The 23,386-nt window shown below is 39.1% G+C and overlaps 1 protein-coding gene across 2 annotated transcripts in view; it reads left to right on the top strand.

Moving 5' to 3' along the window:
• Window positions 1-23,386, top strand: part of MBD2 (methyl-CpG binding domain protein 2) — a 67,765-nt gene that overhangs the window by 17,616 nt on the left and 26,763 nt on the right. Inside the window, exon 3 of one of the 2 annotated variants that reach the window (XM_061400230.1) lies at window positions 16,470-16,607. In XM_061400230.1, coding sequence (XP_061256214.1) covers window positions 16,470-16,607 — 138 coding nt within the window. The other variant, XM_061400232.1, reaches the window with a different exon arrangement.

Below are 23,386 nucleotides of genomic sequence, written 5' to 3'. Positions count from 1 at the left end.
ACTTGTCCTCACGTACTGTGTTAGTTACCTGGCCCGGTTTCCAAAGTGGTGTTGGCAGGTCCCTCGTTTAGAGAGGCAGAGCTGGAAAGGGATGCTTTGAATTGCCTCCGAGTTGCCCACCTACCTATGGTGTCGATGGTTCTGAAGGTGTTCAGGGTAGTGGTAGGAGTAGAGGGTGCTCAAGTTATGACCTTGAGTGCAACTAGGTCACTAGTGTAACTAGGGGTGAAGCTGTGTGATTTCAGCTTAAGAAAACCTTGATTCTGGGTTTATTTTGCTTTTTAAATATAAGAGGAAAATTAAGATATATTTTTCTGAAACTGCCCCTTTAAAGCTCTAAACAGTCCTGGACATCTTTTGAAGGGGCTAAAATATTTATGAAATGAACGGAATGCTTCCAAAGCACCCCGTTGTTAGCAGAATCACAGTTGAGCTACGCTCAGTGTAATATGAAGATACACCTCCTGCTAGGTATGGTTCACTACAAACCTAAAACTAATTCATCTCTAGTTTGTGTGCACCTTTCCGCTCTAGCTGCGCTGGACTGCTCGTCATCCTGCACCGTGGCATGTGCTTTCAAGACTCTGCTTGCTCATGTGCTGTTTCCTCTGCTTGGAATGTGCTTCCCCCCTTCCCCTCCATCTGGTGACCTGCTCCTCATCCAAGGCCCAGCTCCATTGTCTCCGTCTCTGTGAAGCCTGCCCTGCACCCTCGCCCGGAGCCAGGCCCTCCTCCCGTAGGCCTCCCGGTGCTTGGCCACGAGGCCTTGGCTGTCGGTCTGCGGCAGCTAGACTGTGAGCTCCGCGAGGGCGAGGCCCGTGTCTCGTGTTGCTTTGTTTTGGTGTATATACATAATCCAAAGCCTGGCACACGGTAGGTACTTAATGAATGTTTGCTGAATGTTTATTTTTCACATCATTCTAGAAGTTTATAGTGGCCATAAATGTTGATTGAATCAATTAATACACCATACGGATTTTGGAAATGCCTTTTGTTATCGTTTTCGGAAAGTGCTCTGTCTGAATTTTGGGGCCCTGATCTTATTTTTGCATCTGATTTTATTTTAATTAAGACAGAAAATGGAGTTTTTCCTTTTTTTCTAAGTAAGTTCCCTTTTGGAGTAACACCAACATTAAATATCTCTATAAAGCAGAAAACATATTTGTGGGTAATTAATAGTAACTATACCAGGTCTTTCTAAAGTAATAATGCAGTATAGAGAAAGTTGAGAGATACAGAGATTAAAAGAGATTTAAACAGGAATCTGAGGTAGAGTTTGGCTTTGAAGTCAGATTGTGAAACTGGCTGAAGTTCATTAATTACATTAATATTTTTTAATATTCACTAGTTTTATTTTTTAGATTCCACATATAAATGATATGTGGAACAGTTTTTGTTTGTCTCACTTCTTTAACTTAGCATAATGCCCTCCAGATACATCTATATTGTTGCAGTGCCAAAATTTCATTCTTTTTTTTTTAATTTTTTTTTTTTTGTGGCTGCGTAGTATTCTGGAGGGTGTGTGGTGTGTATGGTGTGTGTGTCTATCTATGTGTACATTTATATATCAGATCTTCTTTCTCCATTTATCTGTTGATAGACAGTTAGGTTGCTCCCATGTCTTGCTTACTGTAAATAATGCTGCTGTGACCATTGAGGTACATGTATCTTTTCAAATTAGTGCTTTTATTTTCTTCAGCTACATACTCCGGAATGGGATATTTTTTAAAGACTCTATATTGAAAAAATGAGAAATGCAAAGAACAATATAAACTTTGAATTATAAGCAATACAATTATAAACAGTATAAATTATAGTTTATATTGACTGGTATATTGATTTTAGTATATCTTTTGTATCAGAGGGGAATTTACTGAGTGAATATCTTCAAGTATGTTTGGAAAGATACCTTTTGAAGAACTTTAAAAATGCTTTTTAATTCTTCTAGGATTGGTGGGTACAGTAGAGTGGAGATTGTCTTTCAGTTGGTATTTACTAAGGCTTTTGCAGTACCTCTTCCTGTTTGTCTCAAACTCAGTCTCAGACTCACTCTGGAAATCTGTTCCATTCTAGATTACATTGTACCTTATTGATTTTCTTGCCACTCTCATAATTATTTCTAGCCCCTGCTTCCATCTCTTTAGTTGATAAAGTCAAATTAAAATAACCAGTTTGTTACTGAACATAGTCCCTTTGGCTAATGGAAGAAGACTAGAGAGTGATTTGGAAGTCATCAGCCTCGAGCTGGTGTTTTGAAGTCCTGAGTGGCTTCCTCGGAGCTCACTCAAGGGTGGGGTCGAGGAGGCGGCACTGTCGGTGGCGGTTTCTGTGACGATGGAGCTGTTTCGGCCACCAGCCACACGTGGCTGCTGAGTGCTTGAAAGGTGCCTAGTGTGGTTGACTAACTGAACTTGTAGTTTTATTTAATTAAGTTTAAATAGCCACATGTGCCTAGTGGCTACCATATTGGACTGCATGGTTCTGGAGTGTGCCTCTTAAAAATGATTTTTGCTTTAAAATCTAAATACTGTTTAGGTGTTTATGCAGGCTTTGTTTTTCCAAAGAGATGTTTCAAGGTTTTAAGAGATAACGATCCTTAACCTTTTAAGAAGGAAGTTAATTTCTTAAGATACTTAGAGAACAGTCTTAAGATTGGATAGAGAAGAGTATGGTGATCCTCAGTGCGTGATATATTTAAAGAACTTCAGTAGCTTAGTTTTCCTGCTAGAAATTTATTTTAATGTTTCAGATGTGTAAATATTAAACTGAATTCTGAAACATTTATGAGTTAAATCTACAAAACTAGTAAAATTCAACTTCCCTAATGTTAATGTGACATATATTTTACAGCTGGCTCACTCAACAATATGGATCTGGTATAGAACAAATTATATTTCAGCCTGACTTGTCAATGCTGCTAATACCTTGGAAAGACTCAGTTCTTTCATCATATTTCTCTAGTCACACAAATTGGATGTATTTGGTAATAAAGAGCATTATGGTCCCTTGAAGGAATTAATTGTATAAGTCTGCCATTATTTCTTCTCATGAATTACCTTGGTTTATGGTAGTATACTGGGCTTCCCTGATCGTTCAGTGGGTAAAGAATTTGCCTGCCAAGGAGGAGACACAGGTTCAATCCCTGGGTCAGGAATATCCCCAGGAGAAGGAAATGACAACCCACTCCAGTATTCTTGCCTAGGAAGTCCCACAGACAGAGGATCCTGGCAGGCTACAGCCCGTGGGGTTGCAGAGTCAGGCACGACTGAGCGACTGAGCGTGCGTGTAGTCTACTCCTGTGGCTGTGACCACAGTTTGGATTCTGTGTGGCCCCGTCCCAAGTGCTCAATCAAATCATCCAGCAGGTGATTTGCTCTAATTATCTTCAGCAAAATAATAATAGCAAATTCTTGAAGAGAGCTAATATTTCTTGGGGGCAGTAGCGTTGCACATTGAAAACTTCAGTGAGTTGGTGGTAGTGGTGGGAATCAGATTGGGTGTCGGATGTAGAATGGGTACCATTTGGGAAAAGTGGGGTCTGGAAGCAGGAAGAGCAGTTAGAGCAGTTTAGTCTAGAGAAGCAATGAGGGCCTGGACTAACACTGTAGCCTGGAGGTATAAAAAGGTGAGACTCAATCAAGACAAGTTAGTAGATGAGTCCCTGATGATTGTAGAGCATGGGAACTGCTGATGCCTACTCCAGTTCTGGGGTGAGTCCCTTGGGACAGTGGTCAGGGGGGAATAGGGCAGGAAGAACAAGTTTGGGGAGAGGGTAGGTAAGGAAGACTGAGTCAAAATACTCTTATTTCTTGGACTCTGAAAGATCTCGTAGACTTCCAGGGATTCCCGGGTCACGCTATGAGAACTCCTGTCATAGTGGTTTGCGAAACATTGACATTACCCAGTGTAGGGGCAGATAGAGAAGTATACTTTGTAGTGTTCACTGGATTTTCAAATAAGTTACCTGATGACTTAGATATAACCAGCATCAGAGGGGTAGAAGGACCAGGAGTCATATTTAGAATGCCAGAAACTTCCTGGGAAACCAGAAATTATGAGCAAAGATGTAGCCTGCCATTGTAAAAGTTTTAAATTTTTTCACTTAATCTTACTTGATTACGACCTGCACACATGGTGGAAAGGATATTCTGTGAGACGCATCTCCCTCCTCTCCGAGTCTCTCAGGCTCAGCCTCTTCCCTAGAGCAATTACCGTCAGCCAGTTTGTTTGTGCACCCTTTCAGAGCTTCTGTGGACTTCGGGAGCATGTATACATACGTGCATTTCTGCCTCTGTCTTCGTAAAATGGTTAGACTGCTCTCGCGAAGTTTGAATGAGAGACGGAGCAAAGATCGTCTTAGGATCGCGTTTGGAAAAGAAGGCACGATCATGGAACATTATCATTGTTGTTGTTTTTCCTTTAAAAGATGAAAGAGGCCAGCTTGGAACTAGTAGAGTCAGGAAGATGTCTAACCTGAGAGTCCACATTTCAGGATGCTCTCCAGGAACCTTTGAAATGTGTATAATACAATGTGTATAATTGTTTTTTCCTAAGGAGAAAGTAATCTTTACCAGTTTCTCAAAGGAGAATGTAATTGAAAAAGTTAACTACTGTTTTACAACAGGAGAGGGAGCAAGGCTTTGGCAAAAAGTGTTAAGGATCAGCTCACTTGCTGTAGCTCACATTAGACCTTTGTTTAACTGATGAGGAATTTTTTCAGTTATTGAAGTAGCACCTTAGTGGGGTGATTTATTTCAGAACTAGGGACCCCATTGTCAACTAAAGGGCCCTGTGATAGGATCAGTCTGATTACCAGCTCCTGGTATTGTGGTAAGATCTACAAGTTGGCTTCCACCTTCCTAGTATCTTTCCATCTAAACTGAAGACAGAGATCCCATTCCTTCCGTAAAACATTCCTGGCCGATAGAAAGGTAGCTGAAATCTTTTCCAAAGATGCTGGTGCTGTTTTCATCATTTATTAAGCCTTGTGGAACAGAGTGGCTTCTGGTCTCTCTGTTGGACACGTTGGGGGTGGAAAGGGGAGAGAGTAGATCACAGATGACGAATCCAGCATTTCTAGGCCTTGACGTCCTTACAGGGGATCACCTCACTTAAGTGTGGGGCGCTCTTAAGTACAGGTTTTGTTCAGTTGAAAGAAACGGACAAAAGCAGAAGTGAGGAGCGAGTAGCTGTTACAGTGGTACAGTGAGGAATAATGATGGTCTAGACATACATGCTGGAGAAGGCGATGGCACCCCACTCCAGCACTCTTGCCTGGAAAATCCCAGGGACCGAGGAGCCTGGTAGGCTGCAGTCCATGGGGTCGCTAAGAGTCACACATGACTGAGCGACTTCACTTTCACTTTTCACTTTCATGCATTGGAGAAGGAAATGGCAACCCACTCTAGTGTTCTTTCCTGGAGAATCCCAGGGACGGGGGTGCCTGGTGGGCTGCCGTCTATGGGGTTGCACAGAGTTGGACACGACTGAAGCGACTTAGCAGCAGCAGCAGACATACGTGGTGATAGAGGTGAAGGGATCCTGGTCTTGTTCTAAATATGGGATTGACAGAATTCACTAATGAACTGGGTGTGAAAGAGAGTACTCAAGTGTGAGCCCTTAGATTTTAGGTAGATTGAGTGACTAGGTGAATGGGGTTGCCATCTACTGAGATCGCCTTAGGAAAGAATTTATATGGGTGAATACAATGAATTCAACTTTGAGTGGCCAGAGTTTGAGATGCTTATTAAACATCCAAATGGATTTGTCAGGTCATGTATATACTGATTGAGAGGTCTGAGCTGGAAAGTCATTAGGTAGAAAGTTACGTAGGTAGTTTTTCAAGTAATGGGCCTGGAGCTTATAGACAGAAAGATCCAGAATGAAGCTCTGAGAAAATCCAGTGATTAAAATTGAAATAGAGTAGAAGGAATCAGCAAAGTGGATTGTGAAAGGTAGGAGAGACACGGGAGAGGAGAATGTTTCAAAAAGGAGAATGGTCAGGTATATTGATTGCCACTGAAACGTTGAATGGAGGAAGACAGAAATTTCCATTGAGTTTGGCAGCAGGAAGGTCATTAATAACCTTGATACCAGTGGTTTGGGGGGAAAGAGAAGCCAGGTTGGATTGGGTTGAAAGGGAATGAGAGTTAAAATTGCTCATGGTGGACAATTCTTTCAGTAAATTTTCTTGACTAGGAAGGAGAATCACTAGATGGTAAATGAAAGGGATGCTGATTCGGTGAATTTCCCATTTTAAATACTGTGGAAAGGTAAGAATGGGGCCTGTTGCACCAGTGGAAAACCACAGAAGTTTAAGAGCGTTGACAGTGTAGGGATGGACTATGGAGTCTGTACTAGGTGGGGAGGGACGTGGAAGAGGTTTTAAAGAGTAAGAAAACAGTCAGCCAATGGGCAGGGAACATTGATGGGTTCAAAGAACCTGGAGGGCAGTCCTCAGTGAGTTATAAGGGCAGGAAGTAGAAATTGGAAGGTTGGATGCTTGCCTGAGATATTGGACACTGTATAGTTACCAGAGTAGACAAGCTTGTGCCTGTAATGTTAGGTGGGTGAGGCTGGGTAGAACAGGTCAGAGGACTCGGGATGTTGGGTGGATTATCCATGTGGGTATTGAGGCCTCTAAGAATGAGGACTAAGAGCTGGGTTGGGGAAGAAAACATGAAACAGAAACTAAAGTCTTCAGTGAGTAAAGGAGAAATCAGGGAGGAGGGTAGAAAGTCATACAGTCAGACCCTATGAGCTTCAGGGGAGCTCTGCTTTTTGAAGGAGGAAAAATAGAGAAATGATGTGAGAAAGTAATGGGGAGAAAGGAGGAAAGCAGAACCACTTACTGGGCCTTAGAAGTGTAGTTGTCAGAGAGGAAGAGGGGAAAAGCCTCTATCTGGAAGAACTTTAGGGGCATAGGATCTTTGAGGGATGGCAAGTTTAAGGAAGTCCAGGAACTAGAGAGAATGTTCAAAGAAAATATTGAGGATATAGGAGAGCCGCTCTGCTGACCAACTTCCCAAGAGTGTACAGGGCAAGGACTGGCAGGGGGAGTGATGGGTAAGGTTAGGGGTTGGTTTTCAAACTCAGCTGGTAAAGAATCCTCCTGCAATGTGGGAGACCTGGGTTCGATCCCTGGGTGGGGAAGGTGCCCTGGAGAAGGGAACGGCTACCCACTCCAGTATTCTGGCCTGGAGAATTCCAGGGACTGTATAGTCCATGGGGTGGCAAAGCGTCGGACACGGCTGAGCGACTTTGACTTGGTTTCGCTTGTCCATGACTAGCATTTTTAAGATACGAGACAATGGGATAGAAAACAGTGCACATCCCATTTAGTAAGGCTAAGTATTTTAGGTGATTTTTGTGATCTATACACCCTTTGTGTACTGAGTCATGATTTAAAGTATATATTTCTACTCTTAGTTGAAGTCAAAAAGGTTTGAGGGCCACTGAACTACAGGGTGGACGTACAGAATATTATAGAGATGAGTACTGCGTGATGACGCATGATCTGGGGGGCCTGGCTGTTCGGTTATTATGAAGATAGGATGTGGGGTGTGATGGGATTAGTTTTGATAATTGCTAGAGCAGAGTATGCAAACATTTGGAATATGATTGTCCTGATTTTTTAGAAAGGAGGTGTGTGTACCTCTGCCAGATAAGTATTATGAATGAACTTAGAAGCACTTTCTTAGGCAAGTAGGACTTGTTTGGATCTCTGAGCCCCCAAAGAACTGACTTTATTCATGCCTTAGTTCTCAGCCCCGCTACACGCCTGATATGTTACAGGACTACTCAGCGGAGTATGGGCTCTTTAAACAAGCACCTTTGCTCAGCTTCCTGAGAGAACAGTTTTACCATTTGGGGCAGGCTGAATTCTCAGTAAAGTTTTTGGAATCCAAAGTTGATTAGCTCCGTTTATCTCCTTGTTGTCATTTAGTCGCTCAGTCGTGTCTGACTCTTTGCGACCCCATGAACTATAGCCCACCAGGCTCCTCTGTCCATGTGATTTCCCAGGCAAGAATACTGGAGCGGGTGGCCATTTCCTTCTCCAGGGGATCTTCCTGACCCAGGGATCGAACCCATATCTCCTGCTTGGCAGGCAGATTCTTTTATCACTGAGCCTATGGAAGCCCCTAGTTAATATTACCTGGTTTATCACCTAGTTAATATTATTCTTACAGATTAAATTGTGTAACTCAATCAAGTGATTACCTGTCTCATCTCTGTTACTTAATCTGTTGACATCTTATTAATTGACCTTATATTTTGTCCCAGGGTTTTAATTTCCATACCAGTCTCCTCTGTCTAGAACCACTGCTAAATTTTAGGTTATTTTAATATACAGATGAGAAGTTGTTACAGCAAGTTACACTGAGATGATCAAGTTTTCAGATCCATAATGAACATTTTTCCTGAACCATGGCTGTCTAAGAGCAGCATGGCATGCTTCTTGCCAACATACATAGATTGTTTTGATGTCTTAATCTCATCTTGGCATCTACTGGGTTATACATTGTTTGTACTCTTTATTTCCCATTATTTCATGATACAACATCACTCTAATTGACTTTGCCAAAAACACCATCTGAGGATTATTTTCCCATGGGATACTTTTGTAGGGCTGGCTATGTATCTATAAGCATAACTTCATGTTATATAGTAATTAATGGAACAAGTCTGGGGGTTATTTTACATTAGTAATCTTGAGGTATATAGTACAGATGATTATGTCTGATAATTTTGACATGGATGTTGTAGACCACATTGAATTAGTAGCTTCCACTTAACATAGCATGCATACATTTAAGACTGACAGTGAGACTATTGAGGAATAAGGGCTGCATAACTTAAGGTCTTACGTGTAACAGACCTTTTATGCATCATTTACTCCATAAAATTTTTTTTTAGCACATTTCTGTGTGCACAGACATTATTTCAGATTCTAGAAATTATATAGAGGAAGATTCTGTGTTTGTGGAACTTATTATTCTAGTGTGATGACTAACACAATTTAAATATTAAATACTACACAGTTAATTAAGAGTGGTTGAGATTGACTTGGTGGCTGTGTTAGGCCAAATGATCAGAAGGGAATGATTTTTGGCCAAGAACTGAACGAGAAGATTCAGCTCTACAAAAACCAGAGGGTAAAGTGTTCTAAGCAGAGGGAATAGCCAGTGCAGAACCCTTAAGGCAGGATACGGTTAGCACGTGAGGACAGGTGGTAGGAGCCTGGAGGTCAGTGCGTGGGAGAGAGGTACTAGGTGAGAGCAAGGAAGCAGACAGACCTAGTCACTGGACCTGGCCCACCAGGATGAGGAAGGGTATAGGATGCTCTTGTGGACTTCATGTAGGGAGCAATATGATTTTTTTTTTTTTTTGCTGCTGTGTGGAGAATGTACTATAGAGGTGCAGGAGTGGAAGTCAGGGGCCAGTTATAACAGGAGGCTATTTACCCAAGCTGGAATGATGGTGGCTTGGACAGTGCTCATTTAATGAATAATTAAAGAAGGAGTAGGATGTAGCAAGAGACACTGTAACTAAAGTTGACCTTTGAACAACACGTTTGAACTGTACGCATCCACATATATGCAAATTTTTTTTTTATAGTAAATAACTGCAGTACTAGCGGTCAGCAGTTGGTTGAATCCATGGCTGCAAAACCACAGATCAAAGCTTTCTTTGTGTGAAGGGTTGACACTCCAAAGTCCCACGTTGTTCAAGGGCCATTCCAGAGAACTTCTAATTTTCTCATATGCAGAAATCTTCAGCTGAAAAATGAAGATAACTAAGAAGTTATTATAACTAACAGCACTGTTCCATTTTTTGGCTAATTTGAGCTAGGTGTTTAGATATGGGAGGGATAAAGATTTCTAGGAAGCAAACAGAGAACAGAACTTTAGCCACGTTAGCAGACAGACTTGTTGATGAGAGTAGTCTGTTCAGTATGAGTAGGTTTAGCTTGTTAAAAGTTAGTTCCTCAAAGATATCAGAGTGCACGGGACCTTCCGAGAGCTTCTGGGCTTGACCTTTGTGCTAATGATGAGAGTAGATGTAGAGACATAGTTGCCCGTGGTATGGTTTTGTCAACGTTTATTTTGGATGTTGGAGTTTCTGTCTGTGGTTGTCAGTGTCACTTAAGTTTTATAGGTCCTGCAGAGTTACCTGACTTTTAGACTCTAGGTCAATGAGAGAATGAAGCCCTGCAGAAAATGATTTGTGTGACTGTTTTTACAATTCTAAGGTTGTGTACTCAGCTTGGGCCAGCCCAGATGTAAAGGAGATGATGAATTCCATGCAGTGGAAGCCTTAGTTTGAGCAGAGCTGCTCTGTTTGAAACTCATTAGCCTTTAGCCATCAGTCCTTTTCTAAAGTTCCAAGTTACTTTTCAAACAAAATTCTTCAAAACTTGATTTCAGTGATGAATTTCAAACCGCTTCAATTAACTACATCCTTTTTTAATGAACTTAAAGTAGAGTCCACCCGTTTTATTATCTTCTACATATTCAATATTCCTTTGATCTCCTTAAAAAGGTATTCTCTTATTTACAATATTACATGAAGTGGATTTTCCTTACAAAATCATAAATCTCAGATACATATTTTCTTTACTTTTTGCAAAAACCTTTTTGCAAAGTTGCACGACTTTGTCAATATACTAAAAACCACTGAATGTCAATATACTAAAACCCACTGAATTGTATAAAATGGTGGATTTTATGTTGAGTGAATCATATAAAAAAACTGAAGGACTGTAAAGCACTTTATTCTGTTGGCTTTTGACTTTTGTGGAAACGCATTGGCTACCATGTATATCCGGGAGCAAATCCAAAATTAGGTTTTGAAGATAATCTTGGTTCCCCCTAAAGCTCAGGCTCCTCTTTGCGTTAACCAGGAAGTGACTTTCCTTATGGGGAAGCTTAATAGGTTAAGGTTTTAAATTTCAATAGCATGTTCAATAAGATGCTGCTGCTGCTGCTGCTAAGTCGCTTCAGTCGTGTCCAACTCTGTGTGACCCCATAGATGGCAGCCCACCACGCTCCCTCGTCCCTGGGATTCTCCAGGCAAGAACACTGGAGTGGGTTGCCATTTCCTTCTCCAATACATGAAAGTGAAAAGTGAAAGTGAAGTCGCTCAGTCGTGTCCGACTCTTCGAAACCCCATGGACTGCAGCCTACCAGGCTCCTCCGTCCATGGGATGTTCCAGGCAAGAGTACTGGAGTGGGTTGCCATTGCCTTCTCCAGATAATAGAGAGAGCTACTATTTATTCAGAGTTTATGTGCCAACATGACTATAAGCTATACCACTGTTTTGTCTCCTCGCTGCCCTGTGAGTGTAAGCTCTGAAGGATTTTGGTATTTGTGAATGACTATACACAGCACACGGTCTGTACCTGGCAGATAGTAGGCATTCAGTATTTGTTCAATAACTGACTTAGTGAAAGCTGCTTGAGCAGCAGCATCGCACATGCCGTATCTTGTTTGATTTTTGTAAGAATCTTAAGAGCAGTTACTGTATTTACCTCGTTTACAGATGAGGAAAGCGACTTTAGAAAAAGAAAGTCTTTGCTTCTCAAATTGGGACATGAATATCTCTTGGGGTATGCAAAACCACAGAATTAAGATGATACGTGGAAGTGTCCTGTTTTCTTTCTTTTCTCCATTTTAAAAATTGAAGTAGGTGGGGGTTTATCTATTTTCAAAAAAATTTAGAGGGTAGCAATGAAACAGTATTTGAACGGTACAGGTTAAAGACACGTGATCTACATCACCGCTTTAGTTTTCCTCTTCTCTAGCATTGTGTGCTTAGTCGCTCAGTCGTGTCCGACTCTGCAACCCCATGGACTGTAGCCCGCCAGGCTCCTCTGTCCACGGGGATTCTCCAGGCAAGAATACTGGAGTGGGTGGCCGTTCCCTTCTCCAGGGGATCTTCCCAACCCAGGGACTGAACCCATGTCTCCACATTGCCTGCAGATTCTTTACCAGCTGAGCTACCACAGAAACCCTTTCTAGGATTAACCACATTAAATCATTGAAAGGTTACACAGTAGTCAGGCCACGCTAGTTTAGTCCTTTTCAGAGTCATCTTCAGTGAGTTGTCCTTTAAATATGTTCTTGGCTTTTATGGAAGGTCACTGGAAAAAGAAAAAGCATTTGAAATCTGTTTAATATCTGTTGTGATGTTAAATGTCTATTTTTTTTCTAGATTTAACGCCAGCTTTTGTTTTCCTCTTTAATTGGTATGCTTCCTCCTTTCTGAGCATGAAATCTACGTCATTGAATGTTTCTTTTTTTGCCCACACCCCTAGAAAGTTCAGATCCACATCAGATGGTTAAGGCTAGAATCAGTCACTGTTAACCATTTCAAAAGGAAATTTGTTTCTCCTTGTCCTTGATTAAAATTAATTTTTATTGTATATTTGTTTTTTGAAGTTTTAAGAGCCATCTCAGATATTTATTAGAAAGATATAAAAGTTTAAAAAATTTTTAGAAAGTTTTATTTTTGTATTCATCCCAGGGGGGAGAGAATAAACTGTCAACAATTATTTGAGTTATTTGAAAACTTAACAACTTAATATACACATTATTATAAAATACAGTGAACTTTTATTTGTGTGCTAGCCTGTGTACTGAGAAGATATATCGAAGATCAGAAACTGTTAGAATATGTGTTTCTGTCAGTTTAGTTTTATAATATAAGGAACTTTGTTTCACTTATTCCTTTATCGAAAGGGAATATTTCAAATACACGAATAGCTTTAATCTTGTCCGATTTGAAAAAAAGTACTTTAAAGGCAAAAAATAGTAGCAGTCCCTTTTCTGATCTGTTTATACAGTAAGGTTAAAATTTTGCTGTGATTTTCCAGACAACTTTCTATTCAGTAATTCACATTTGCATTTTTAGATTGTTATGTAGCAATACACAGATATATTAACCATGTTTTAGTATTGAACTCACACATGTGCAAGAGTCTTAAATAGAATGCTAAAATAACCACCACTATAATGACCATTATTGTATCCACCAGTGTTTATGTGGGTATATTTCCTAAAACTACAAATGTTAGATTTTAATCTTTGGCAATATGGTGTTACAAAGAAATCGCTCTGCTTCTGTTATTGTTCAGTTTGGTCATCTTCGTATATGCTTAATCCTTACTAGTTACTTGCATTATTTCATTTTGTTCTTCTTTTTCATTTCCCTTGGTGTACCAGTGTTACCGGTTTCTAAGAACTTATTTATGACTGAGGATGTCATGGAGTACAAATGAAATACCATATTTTATTGCCATCAGTCTATTATAATGTTTTGTAGTGTGTTTTGTATTTATATTAAAATATAATCATGTGTTTAAAAAAATGTTTGCTTTATAACTCCTAGGTTCATGGCAGATTGGTAGTTATTTAGGAAAACTCAGACAACTGGGTGTGAATTAACAGTGACTCTTTTGACAGTCCTCAGGAGAGAATGGTAATAAAATTTACTTTTTTTGTGACAGTTTCTGGGTAAACCAGTTAGTCCAGTTTCTCAGGTTATTTTATATGATACTATTGTAGAATATCTGGGTCAGGAAGAGCCCCTGGAGAAGGAAATGGCAACCCACTCCAGTACTCTTGCCTGGGAAATCCCATGGACGGAGGAGCCTGGTAGCCTACAGTCCATGGGGTTGCAAAGAGTCGGACACGACTGAGCGACTACTTTACTATTGTAGAATAAAGAATTAATTAGTAAAAAATTCTTTCTTCAGGGCTTTCAGGCCAGTTTAAAAGAGAAAAAATAATAAAATATAAATAAGCTCAACAGAAGAGCAATGCTGCATACTCTTGAAAAATCTCGTTCCACTCCCCTGGGCAGTAAGCTGTCATTGTCAGACAGTGACATTTTTTAACCAATAGATTAATTTTTTATTGTATCACAAACATAATGAAAAAAAAATTAGTCTTAGCATTGTAGCACCAGTAGTTTTACATGTTTCAGGCTTCCTTCCAGTCTGTGTGGATTCAGGATTTTATAGTTTTTTCCCTCTTATAGTTTTGAATAGTTTAAGCTAGTCTCTGCTTCCTCCAGTCATTCTTTGTAACAGAACCTTACAGGCTCGACTGTGTTTGTTCATATAAATAGTTGCTCTGTGTTTCTTTGTCTACTGATCCCATCTTTGTTCTAATACCAGCAGAGTATATTATTCTTTATTTAAGTACAGAAACGTTAAAACCAAGCAAGGTATTGTTTTGTGGTAGATACTGCCTATAACAAATTAGTGGCAGGAAGAGTTCTTTGTAAGCCATTATGTGTTAAGCGTCTTTTGGACTGAATACTGACTGATACAAGTTGGTTGGCTTCACTTAGGGTCTTAGAATGCTCTTGATGTCATAAATCAGAGGGATCCAAACCTTCTGCACATCACAGAATTACCAAGAGAGTTTTAAAACTACACATTCCTGGGCCTCACACTCTTTAGAGATGGAATCCTAAGTAGTTATTTTGCAGCCTGTTGGCCAAGTTTCCACACCTGTAAATCAAGTTTAAAAAAAAAAAAAACCATAAAGATAAGAAAATGAAATGCCTGGGAAGTGGTATTGTTAGAGTTTTTTAAGATGAATGTGCCTCTTAAAGGTAAGCACATATGTTGGAAGAAAAGTGAATGAGAGAAAGGAATGACCAGCATGCCCAGCGTGTACAGAAGAGCAGTGTGCATGGGGTGGGATTGGGGGGGCGAGTGCAGACTCATTGAATAGGGCACCCAAATAACATAACTGTAATAATGATCAGATTAATTTCTGATATTCTTTAAGCAGAGGTCACAAACTCAATACCTGTAGGGCTCAGACAGGTATCACACATGTGAGCTGAGGCCTTTTGCAAAACGACAGCCCTGGACACCTCTAGTGGCTGCCATTACTAATCAGTCATCACCTGTTTTGGCCACATCAGTCCATTTCCAGATCTTTGAGTTTTTAAGAGAAGCTAGAATTCTCGATTTTATGTGAATTTTATTTGTGGCTCTTAGCTTCATTGACTCAAGAGACTAAAAACTGGAGCAGAACACCTCTGTGGGTTAGACCTGGTCTCCCTGCCTCCGGCTTGCAGCCTTTGTTTTAGAGCAGTGATGCCCTGGTGTGGTCCCTGGGCCAGCATCGGCATCACCTGGATCCTAATTGGAATGCAAATTCCCAGGCCCGACCTCAGGCCTCCTGAATCATCATTTCTAGGAGGGAGACCCAGTAATCTGTGTTTTCATAAGCCCCCTGGGTAACTCTGATGCATGCTCAAGTTTGAGAAACACTATTTTGGCGTCTGGAAGTTGATAAAGTTTTTATTTGGAGATAGTTAAAGTTCATTGACATCCTGTAGATGATTGATCAAGTACACTTCTATACTAAAAATACCTAATGTAATATATATTGCTTTTGGATATATTTGACCCTTTCTATTTTTTTGCCCAAATCAGAATGATGTTGTTTAGTCATTAAGTCATGTCCAACTCTTTGCGACCGTATGGATTATAGGCCACCAGACTCCTCTGTCCGTGGGATTTCCCAGGCAAGAATACTGGAGTCGGTTGCTTTTTCCTTCTCCAGGTAATCTTGCTGACCCAGGGCTTGGACTCATGTCCCCTGCATTGCAGGCGTGTTCTTTACCACTGGGCCACCAGGGAAGCCCGAATGAGTCAAATCACATTTTGTTCCTTTTCTTCACCCCCACCCCCAACACCTTATGTTACAGTACTTCCTGTGAATTTAATAGAAATTCTGTGCCACATTTTCATTTCATTAAGAAATAAAAATCTTACATCCTACTTTTTTTTTTTTTTTACTGGTTGATTAAAAGTCCGTAAGTATGTTGCTTGCTTTTCTGAAACTTCAATTTAAAGTTTCTTTTTAAAAAGTAAATGTGTTATAAAATTAAAGATAAAGAATATTTTATTACATTTTCCTCAATTGAGCTTTGTTTGTGGGAATTAGAGCTTTCTAATTACCTTTTTAAAATATATATAAAAAAGGGAAGGTTAACCTTTGTCGTTTTATGTAAGCCTGGACCCCTAACAGTTGAGGAGGTAATTTATATTTTAATAGCCAAGAACGCCATTATCTTCCTCCATTCTCAGAATGTAGAAATGATTGCTTTCCTGGTTATTGACCTGAAAGCCCTCCTTCCTCTCGTATAACCCAACCATAAATATATATTTGTTTGCTTAAAAGTTGCTAGTATCTTGTTAATCAAATCAATTATGAATTTTATATAGAGAATTTTTTGACATTTTAAAGAACATGACACTTTTTATTATGAAACTTCACATAAGTCTTACATAATAAAGTGTTTAAAATATACTTCAGAGTATTTAAAATGCTGAGATTGGGAAGTTGGCAATAATCCAAGTTAAAGTAATAGATACTGAATTAATAAGTAATTAATGATATTTATATATAGTATTTATTAATTAAAACACTTATATCCACAGGGTAAACCAGACTTGAATACAACATTGCCAATTAGACAAACAGCATCTATTTTCAAGCAACCAGTAACCAAAGTCACAAATCATCCTAGTAATAAAGTGAAATCCGATCCACAGCGAATGAATGAACAGCCACGTCAGGTAAGGATCTAGTTGGTTCTCCAGTTTTATTTTTCAGAAAATTCTGGTATCTTTACCAGTCATAGTTCAACTTAACTCTGGCTAAAATGGAATATATTTGGAAAGAAAATTGTTTTATATCCTAGGCTATTACATGAATGCTGGAGAATAGCTCTAAGACTATATTTAGATAAAATGTTTTAAGAAAAAATTAAGTTAATTAAAAAAAATAAAAAATTAATTTCATGGACTACCTTTTTATGCTTTTGTGTGAACGTACCTCAGACTTGGTTCTGCTCATCTTAGCTATTTTTTTAAAGATTATCTTTCCAGGGAGAATATTTCCGAAGGGGAAGAAGCATGCAGTTTGTGTTGCTAAGTTTAAAAATATTTTCTATTATTTGAAAACGACTTTTTGTTCTGATTTCTTATTACATGAAAGCAGTCCCTCCCCTTTGGAAAAACAGAAGTAAATAAACTTTGTCAATAGGGTATATTGTCCTGTGACTTCCATTTTTGTATAAATGGCATTTATTTTTCTCTTTCTTTATTGCTTCAAGCTGTATTCCACCAGAATCTTTTCTCAGAAAATAAGTATTACTGAAAGGCCTCCCTGCCGCTTAATAATGCCACACAGCCCGGGGAGGGAGACTTGGCAAAACGCTTAAACTTTCCAAGTAGTCTTGCGCACTCACTCCCTAATTGTGGTAAAAAAAGTTCAGGTGCTTGGTGAAATTTTAGTAGCAACTGGGGTGAGGGAGTGGAGGGAGAAACCTCGGTGCATTTTTTTCCTCTCCTTTCTCTTCCTCCTCCCACTTACGGATTAGAAACGCTGATTTACCTACGACCATTATCTTTGACTCTCGTATTCCCCTTTTGGATGTCTCAGTCCACCTTTTCATTTGAATTTTGTTTTTCACTAGTCCCTCGAGTGTCTCATCCGCAGACTTCATAAAGGACTGGGCCAAAACTTTCAGACAGGTGGTCTAGAAGAAGCTGCCTAAAGAAATGCAGTTCCCACATCCTCTGTAGTGTTTTTTCCTCTTCAGGTGAGCCAGGAAAACAGAAGATATTTGGAGCCACATTGGATCAGCATCTTGCTATAGATGTCTCAAGATTTGAAGTTCTAGACTTGCTTTACTGTTGGTCCCCAAGAGATTCAACAGGGGCCATGTAAGTGTATCACATCCACTATAAAAGATGCATACCTGCATGTGCCTTTAGGTCCTTGTCACCACTCAGGTTTCCTGTGGGCCATTCAGCTTCCTGTGCCAGGCTTTCCCTTCTGTTTTACTCCTGCACCCACTGTCAGTCACCAGCCACGGGCAGTTGAGTGTATTCATTCCAACAGGGAAGGAAGGCGGCCATCCCGAACTCGGCCCACCTTGACAGAGCCATTCCCTGATTGTGTTCTTTCTTAGGTACTGTCTAAAGTCTTGAACATCTCGTCCTTTGGCTTTTTGGTGATTTTAAAATTGTTTCTTTGTAAAGATTTTTTTGTTAATTGAAAACTCCACGAGTATGTAATTGGGTAAGACAGTTTGCTTCAAAAAGCCACAAAGATAAAGAAAGTGGAATAATGCGTAATGTTAGTTCCATATCGAAAACTTGAGTTGTCTCATTGAGAACAGATAGCATTTAGTAAATTCTAACCCCCTTTGCCCTTGTCAAATCATTCTCAGTAGTCTCTGAACAAATATTTTGGTTAAGGACAAACCAAATAGCAAATTATGGTCATTTTAACAGGAATTTGTTTTCTGCACCTAAGTTCAGTCACAGATTTTAAAAACTGTACTTATTAGATTCACTGGGTGTTTATCTGGTTATAGAGGTATTGGCAACCTAGATGTTTACAGCTGAAGTAACCAGATTAGTTGCTCCTTACTCTTTGGTACATTGAGGAGTTTTTAAGTTTTCCTTCTTTAATTAAGGTTTATGAGATTATTCTCAAGTGAAAAGATCTGTCAAGAAATCAAATCCCCACCCCCAGCCCCCATACAAAAACACTTATGTCATTTTTAACCCAGATTTTTTGAGGGTTTTATCTTCACTTTAGCGCTTTCATAGAAAGTGTTAAAAATTATTTGGGAGGTTACTTCTTCAGATGCTTGGACTGTTGTTCACATTGTCCTCTCGTCATTTGACAGTTTCTGCTGGATGTTTTTGATTATACTGAGACACTAGTTGTCTCTCCCCCTTCATCTTGAACATAAGCACTGAGGTCATATTTGACTGCTGTCCCCCTAGTAGGATTTCAAAATATCAGACTGTGCCTTGAGTAAAAGTAGGGAAATGGTAAAGAGGCAGCTTTGGTGTTTTCGAAATTGTGATCTTGTCATCCTGACTGTTCCAGTTTAGATGTGGGTCTTTTGGTAAAGGAAGATGCTGATTTTAATTATATTTTGACTTTAATATGGCAAAAGACTGCTAATGAGCTATTATTGTTGAGGAGATAGGCAAAAAAATACATGGGCAAAAATTCTTCCAGTTTTGCTACCTTTTGCATAGCTTCATCGAACTAGATTAGTAATATGAATTGCCAGATATTTCATTTGGAGGAGTTATTCTGATCGTAGAGTAAATAAATTAGCCAGTGAGGTGTCTGTTTTTTGAGGTTCCTGTAGATATAAGTGTTTTTTATCTTAGCTGTAAATATTTATTTGGCTGTGCCAGGTCTTAGCTGTGGCATGAGGGATGTGTTCCCTGATCAGGGATCACACCTGGGCCCGTTGCTTTGGGAGCACAGAGTTAGCCACTGGACCGCCTGGGGAATCTCTACCTTAACTGTACCACATTCTTTTAGGATATTTAAGCTAGTGGTTTTGTAATTCCTTTTGGAGTCTTGAATTTTGAGACCTAGAATTAGGATTTGATTTTTGGATCTTTTACCCTGAATCAGTTTAAAATGTTTAGTCTACATGTGAAGCAATCATAGAAATTAATAATTCCTGTTTTTTGTAACAAAACTCCTATGCCTGAGTCTATCTATATGGCAGTCTATTTTGAATTCTTTAAAGTATGTGAATTATGGATTTCTAATATATTAACTCCTTGAAAATGCCTTAATTTTAAAAGTGCAAATTAGGGCACAACAAAAGTGCATTGAACAGAACTCGGCAGTGATTTCTGCCTGTGATTAATTATAAAGTAAAAATAACTTTCGTAAAACCTGGTCATGATAGTGTAAGTAGCTAGCCAGTTTTATATACACTATAAACATATCTAGCACATGCTTGTCTTTTTATTAGATTAAAAAGAAACCTGGGGTGGGGATGGAGGGAACTCTACCAACTGTAAGACTGTTATTCCAAACAGTAAGATCAGTGAACTATCCTTATCTGGCCAGATATGTAAATCTCATCCTAAATTCTTTTTAATCCAATTGAATTGTGATTTTGTTGTTAAGGGTGTCTTTCCTAGCATCCTTCTTTCAGTATATGAAGATCTCATATGTCTGTTTCTTATTTCTTTAATGCTGTCATCTTTGACACTTTCTGGTCTCTTGCTTTTTCTCTTTTTTTAATCCACCAATCAAAGAAATTTTGTCTTTGAGCTTCATCTTTTACTTCTTCCTTTTAATTAAACTTGCTGGGCTTTAGGTGTTTCTGATAGTCTTTGAATATAAATTACATTTCTTACAGAATATTAATTTTTTTTTTTACCCAAAAGTAAATATTTAAATCACTGAAGAAGTGGGCTTAAATCTCCCATCTGATCCTAGATTTTTTTCTTTTTATTTTGTTAACTAATTCTTTGTTCAAAGGATATGAAACTTTCCTTTCCTCCCTTCCAGAAATGTCTTTTTTTTTTTTTAATGTTTTTTCCCCCCAGCTTTATTGAGGTATAGTTGATACGTAACATCATATAAGTTTAAGGTGTAATACGGAGAAGGCAATGGCACCCCACTCCAGTACTCTTGCCTGGAAAATCCCATGGATGGAGGAGCCTGGTGGGCCGCAGTCCATGGGGTCACTAAGAGTCGGACAAGACTCAGCGACTTCACTTTCACTTTTCACTTTCCTGCATTGGAGAAGGCAATGGCAACCCACTCCAGTGTTCTTGCCTGGAGAATCCCAGGGACGGGGGAGCCTTGTGCGCTGCCATCTGTGGGGTCGCACAGAGTCAGACACGACTGGAGCGACTTAGCAGCAGCAGCAGCAGCAGCAGCATACTTTGCAAAGTGATAACCACAAAAAAGTTAGTTAATACATCTATCTCCTGATATAATTAACATTGTTTTGTTGTGGTCGTGATAGTGAGAACATTTAAGATCTCTCTTAGCAACTTCCAGGTATAGAGTACAGTGTTGTTAGCTGTAGTCACCAGACGTACTTTAGATCCCCCAGGTTTATTCATCTTCTAACTGGAAGTTTGTACCCTCTGACCAGCATCTCGCCATTCGCTACCCTTCTTCAGCCCCTGGCAACCCACCATTCTGCTCTGTATTTCTATGAGTTTGAGTTTTTGAGATTCCACATATAAATGAGATTATGCAGTTTGTGCTTTCTCCTTTTGCCTTATTTCATTTAGCATTCGATCTCAAGGTTTGTGTACATTATCACAAATGGCAAGATTTCCTTCTTTTAAGGATGATAGTGTTTCAGTGTGTGTCTATATATACATCATTCATTTTTCCATTGATGGACATTTAGTTTGTTTCCGTGTCTTGGTTACTGTGAATAAAGTTGCAGTGGATATGGGGGGTGCAGTAGGTCTCTGAGATACTGATTTCATTTCCTTTGGATACATACCTGGGGTGGGATTGCTGGATTGTATGGTGGTTCAGTTTTTGATTTCTTGAGGAATCTTCATGATGTTTTCCATCATGGCTACACCAGTTTACCTTCTCACCAGCAGTGCCTGAGGGTTCCCTTTTCTCTTCATCCTTGTCAGTGCTTAGAGCTCATCTTTCTGATAATAATCAAAAGGGACTGTTTTTAATTGTTAGAAGAAACTTTCTAGATGAAAGATAAATTTTAAAGCCATGCATTTTTAAAGACATTCTATTTTAAAATTCGTAAGATACTTTAGTATTCATTTATTTTGACCCTGAGAATGTCTTCAATCTTGCCAAAGAGAAGTTCAGTGCTCTGCAGAATGTCTGCTCCTCCTTCATGGTCTTTTTTTTTTTTTCCTCTCTGAAAATGTTTAGTATGTGTATGATTTAAAAAAAATTCACTGACATGTGTTTGTAGGCCTTTTTAAATTCACTGAGCAGTTAGTAGGCGATACAGGGGAATGTTTACCCTTTGCATAGAAAATGTTCTTGTCATTTTTTCCTCTCTTCTGCTGAATCCCTTATCTTTTCATTCTCTCTCTGTATAAGTTGTGTATTAGCCATCTTAGAATTTTCATACTTCTACTTTTGTATTTTCTCTCTTATTATGATTGTTGTTTTACTTTCCAGAATGTTTCTTGATTTTAACTTTTTATCATTTTTTTTTTATTTTGGTGATGTTATTTTTAATTTCCAGCAGCAGGTTTGTACATAAAGTTTTGCTATTCTTATTTTATAGCTACAACCTCTACTCTTACCTCTCTGAATCCATTAATTATAAAGATATTTTTGTTTGGTTGTCCTCTGTTCCCTGCATTGACTATTCTCCTATTGTTGTTAATTTCAGTTTCTGTCTGTCTTGTTGACTGTTATGGATGTTGCTTCCGTGAATATTCTAGTACGTGTTTTTGATTTGGGGTTTATACCAGAGTAGAGGTTTCGGGTCATAAGCGTATGCGTACGCTCAGCTTTATTAAATGCTACCGTCTGGTTTTCCAGAGTGGTTATACAGAGTTCCCACCTTCTGCCCGCAGTGGCACTTGCTTCCAGTTCTTGTTAGCGCTTGATATGATCAGTCTTTAAATTTTGAACATTCTGATATGTGTTCAGGGATCCTTTCAGTTTTAACTTGCATTTCCTTGATATTAATGATATTGTGCACTCTGTATGTCTGTTGGCTGTATAGATACCCTTTCTTTTGAAGCGTCTACTCAAGTCTTTTACACATTGTTGTGTTAATGGTGTTTTTCTTTTCTTCATTGACTTGTGGGAGTTCTTTGCGTATTCTGAGTATCAGTACTTTGTCAGATCTGTCACACGTATCTTCTTCCAGTTTTCGGCTTAACCTTTTCCACTTCCCTTATAGTGTTTTTTCAGTAAGTATAAGTTCATGATTTTAAGAGACTTGGGAGGTGGGCTAGAGACTGGGTGAGTGTGGCAGTGGGGGGCTTCTAAGTTGCTGGTGATGTTGTTTCTTGATCTGTGTGGTCATTACATGAGTGTGTTTACTTTGTGAAACTTCAGTGAACTGTAAACTTATTTTTTTTTTTTACATTTTTCTATATGTAATACTTCAAGTTATAAGAAGTAAAGAATATACTTCATCAGTCTGTTCCTTTTATTTCTGTGACATGTTTAAGAAATTTTTGCCTACTTAAGGTTAGCAACATATCCCTCATACCATCTTCTGAAAGCTTTGTTTTACTTTTCCATTTGGGTCTTTAATCCATCTGGGATTGACTTTTGTATATGATGCGAGGTGGACTGACTTTCCTCCTGAATGGATATCCAGTTGACATTTACTGAAAGACCATTCTTTTCCCATTGCGTTGTGCTGTCACCTCTGTGATGTATGAAACGTGTAAGTGAAAGTCTGTTTGTGGTCCATGCTGTTCCTTTGGTCTGTTTGTACACGTGAATTTGTTTCTACATTCTGTTCTGTTTCATTGGTCTGTTTGTTTTGTTGAACTTGATATCTAATAGTCTAAGTTTTCTAGCTTTGTTATTCTTCATTTGAGATTAT

This window comes from Bos javanicus, chromosome 24, assembly GCF_032452875.1.
Source record: "Bos javanicus breed banteng chromosome 24, ARS-OSU_banteng_1.0, whole genome shotgun sequence".
Lineage (NCBI taxonomy): Eukaryota > Metazoa > Chordata > Mammalia > Artiodactyla > Bovidae > Bos > Bos javanicus.
This window is presented reverse-complemented; position numbering and strand designations above follow the sequence as displayed.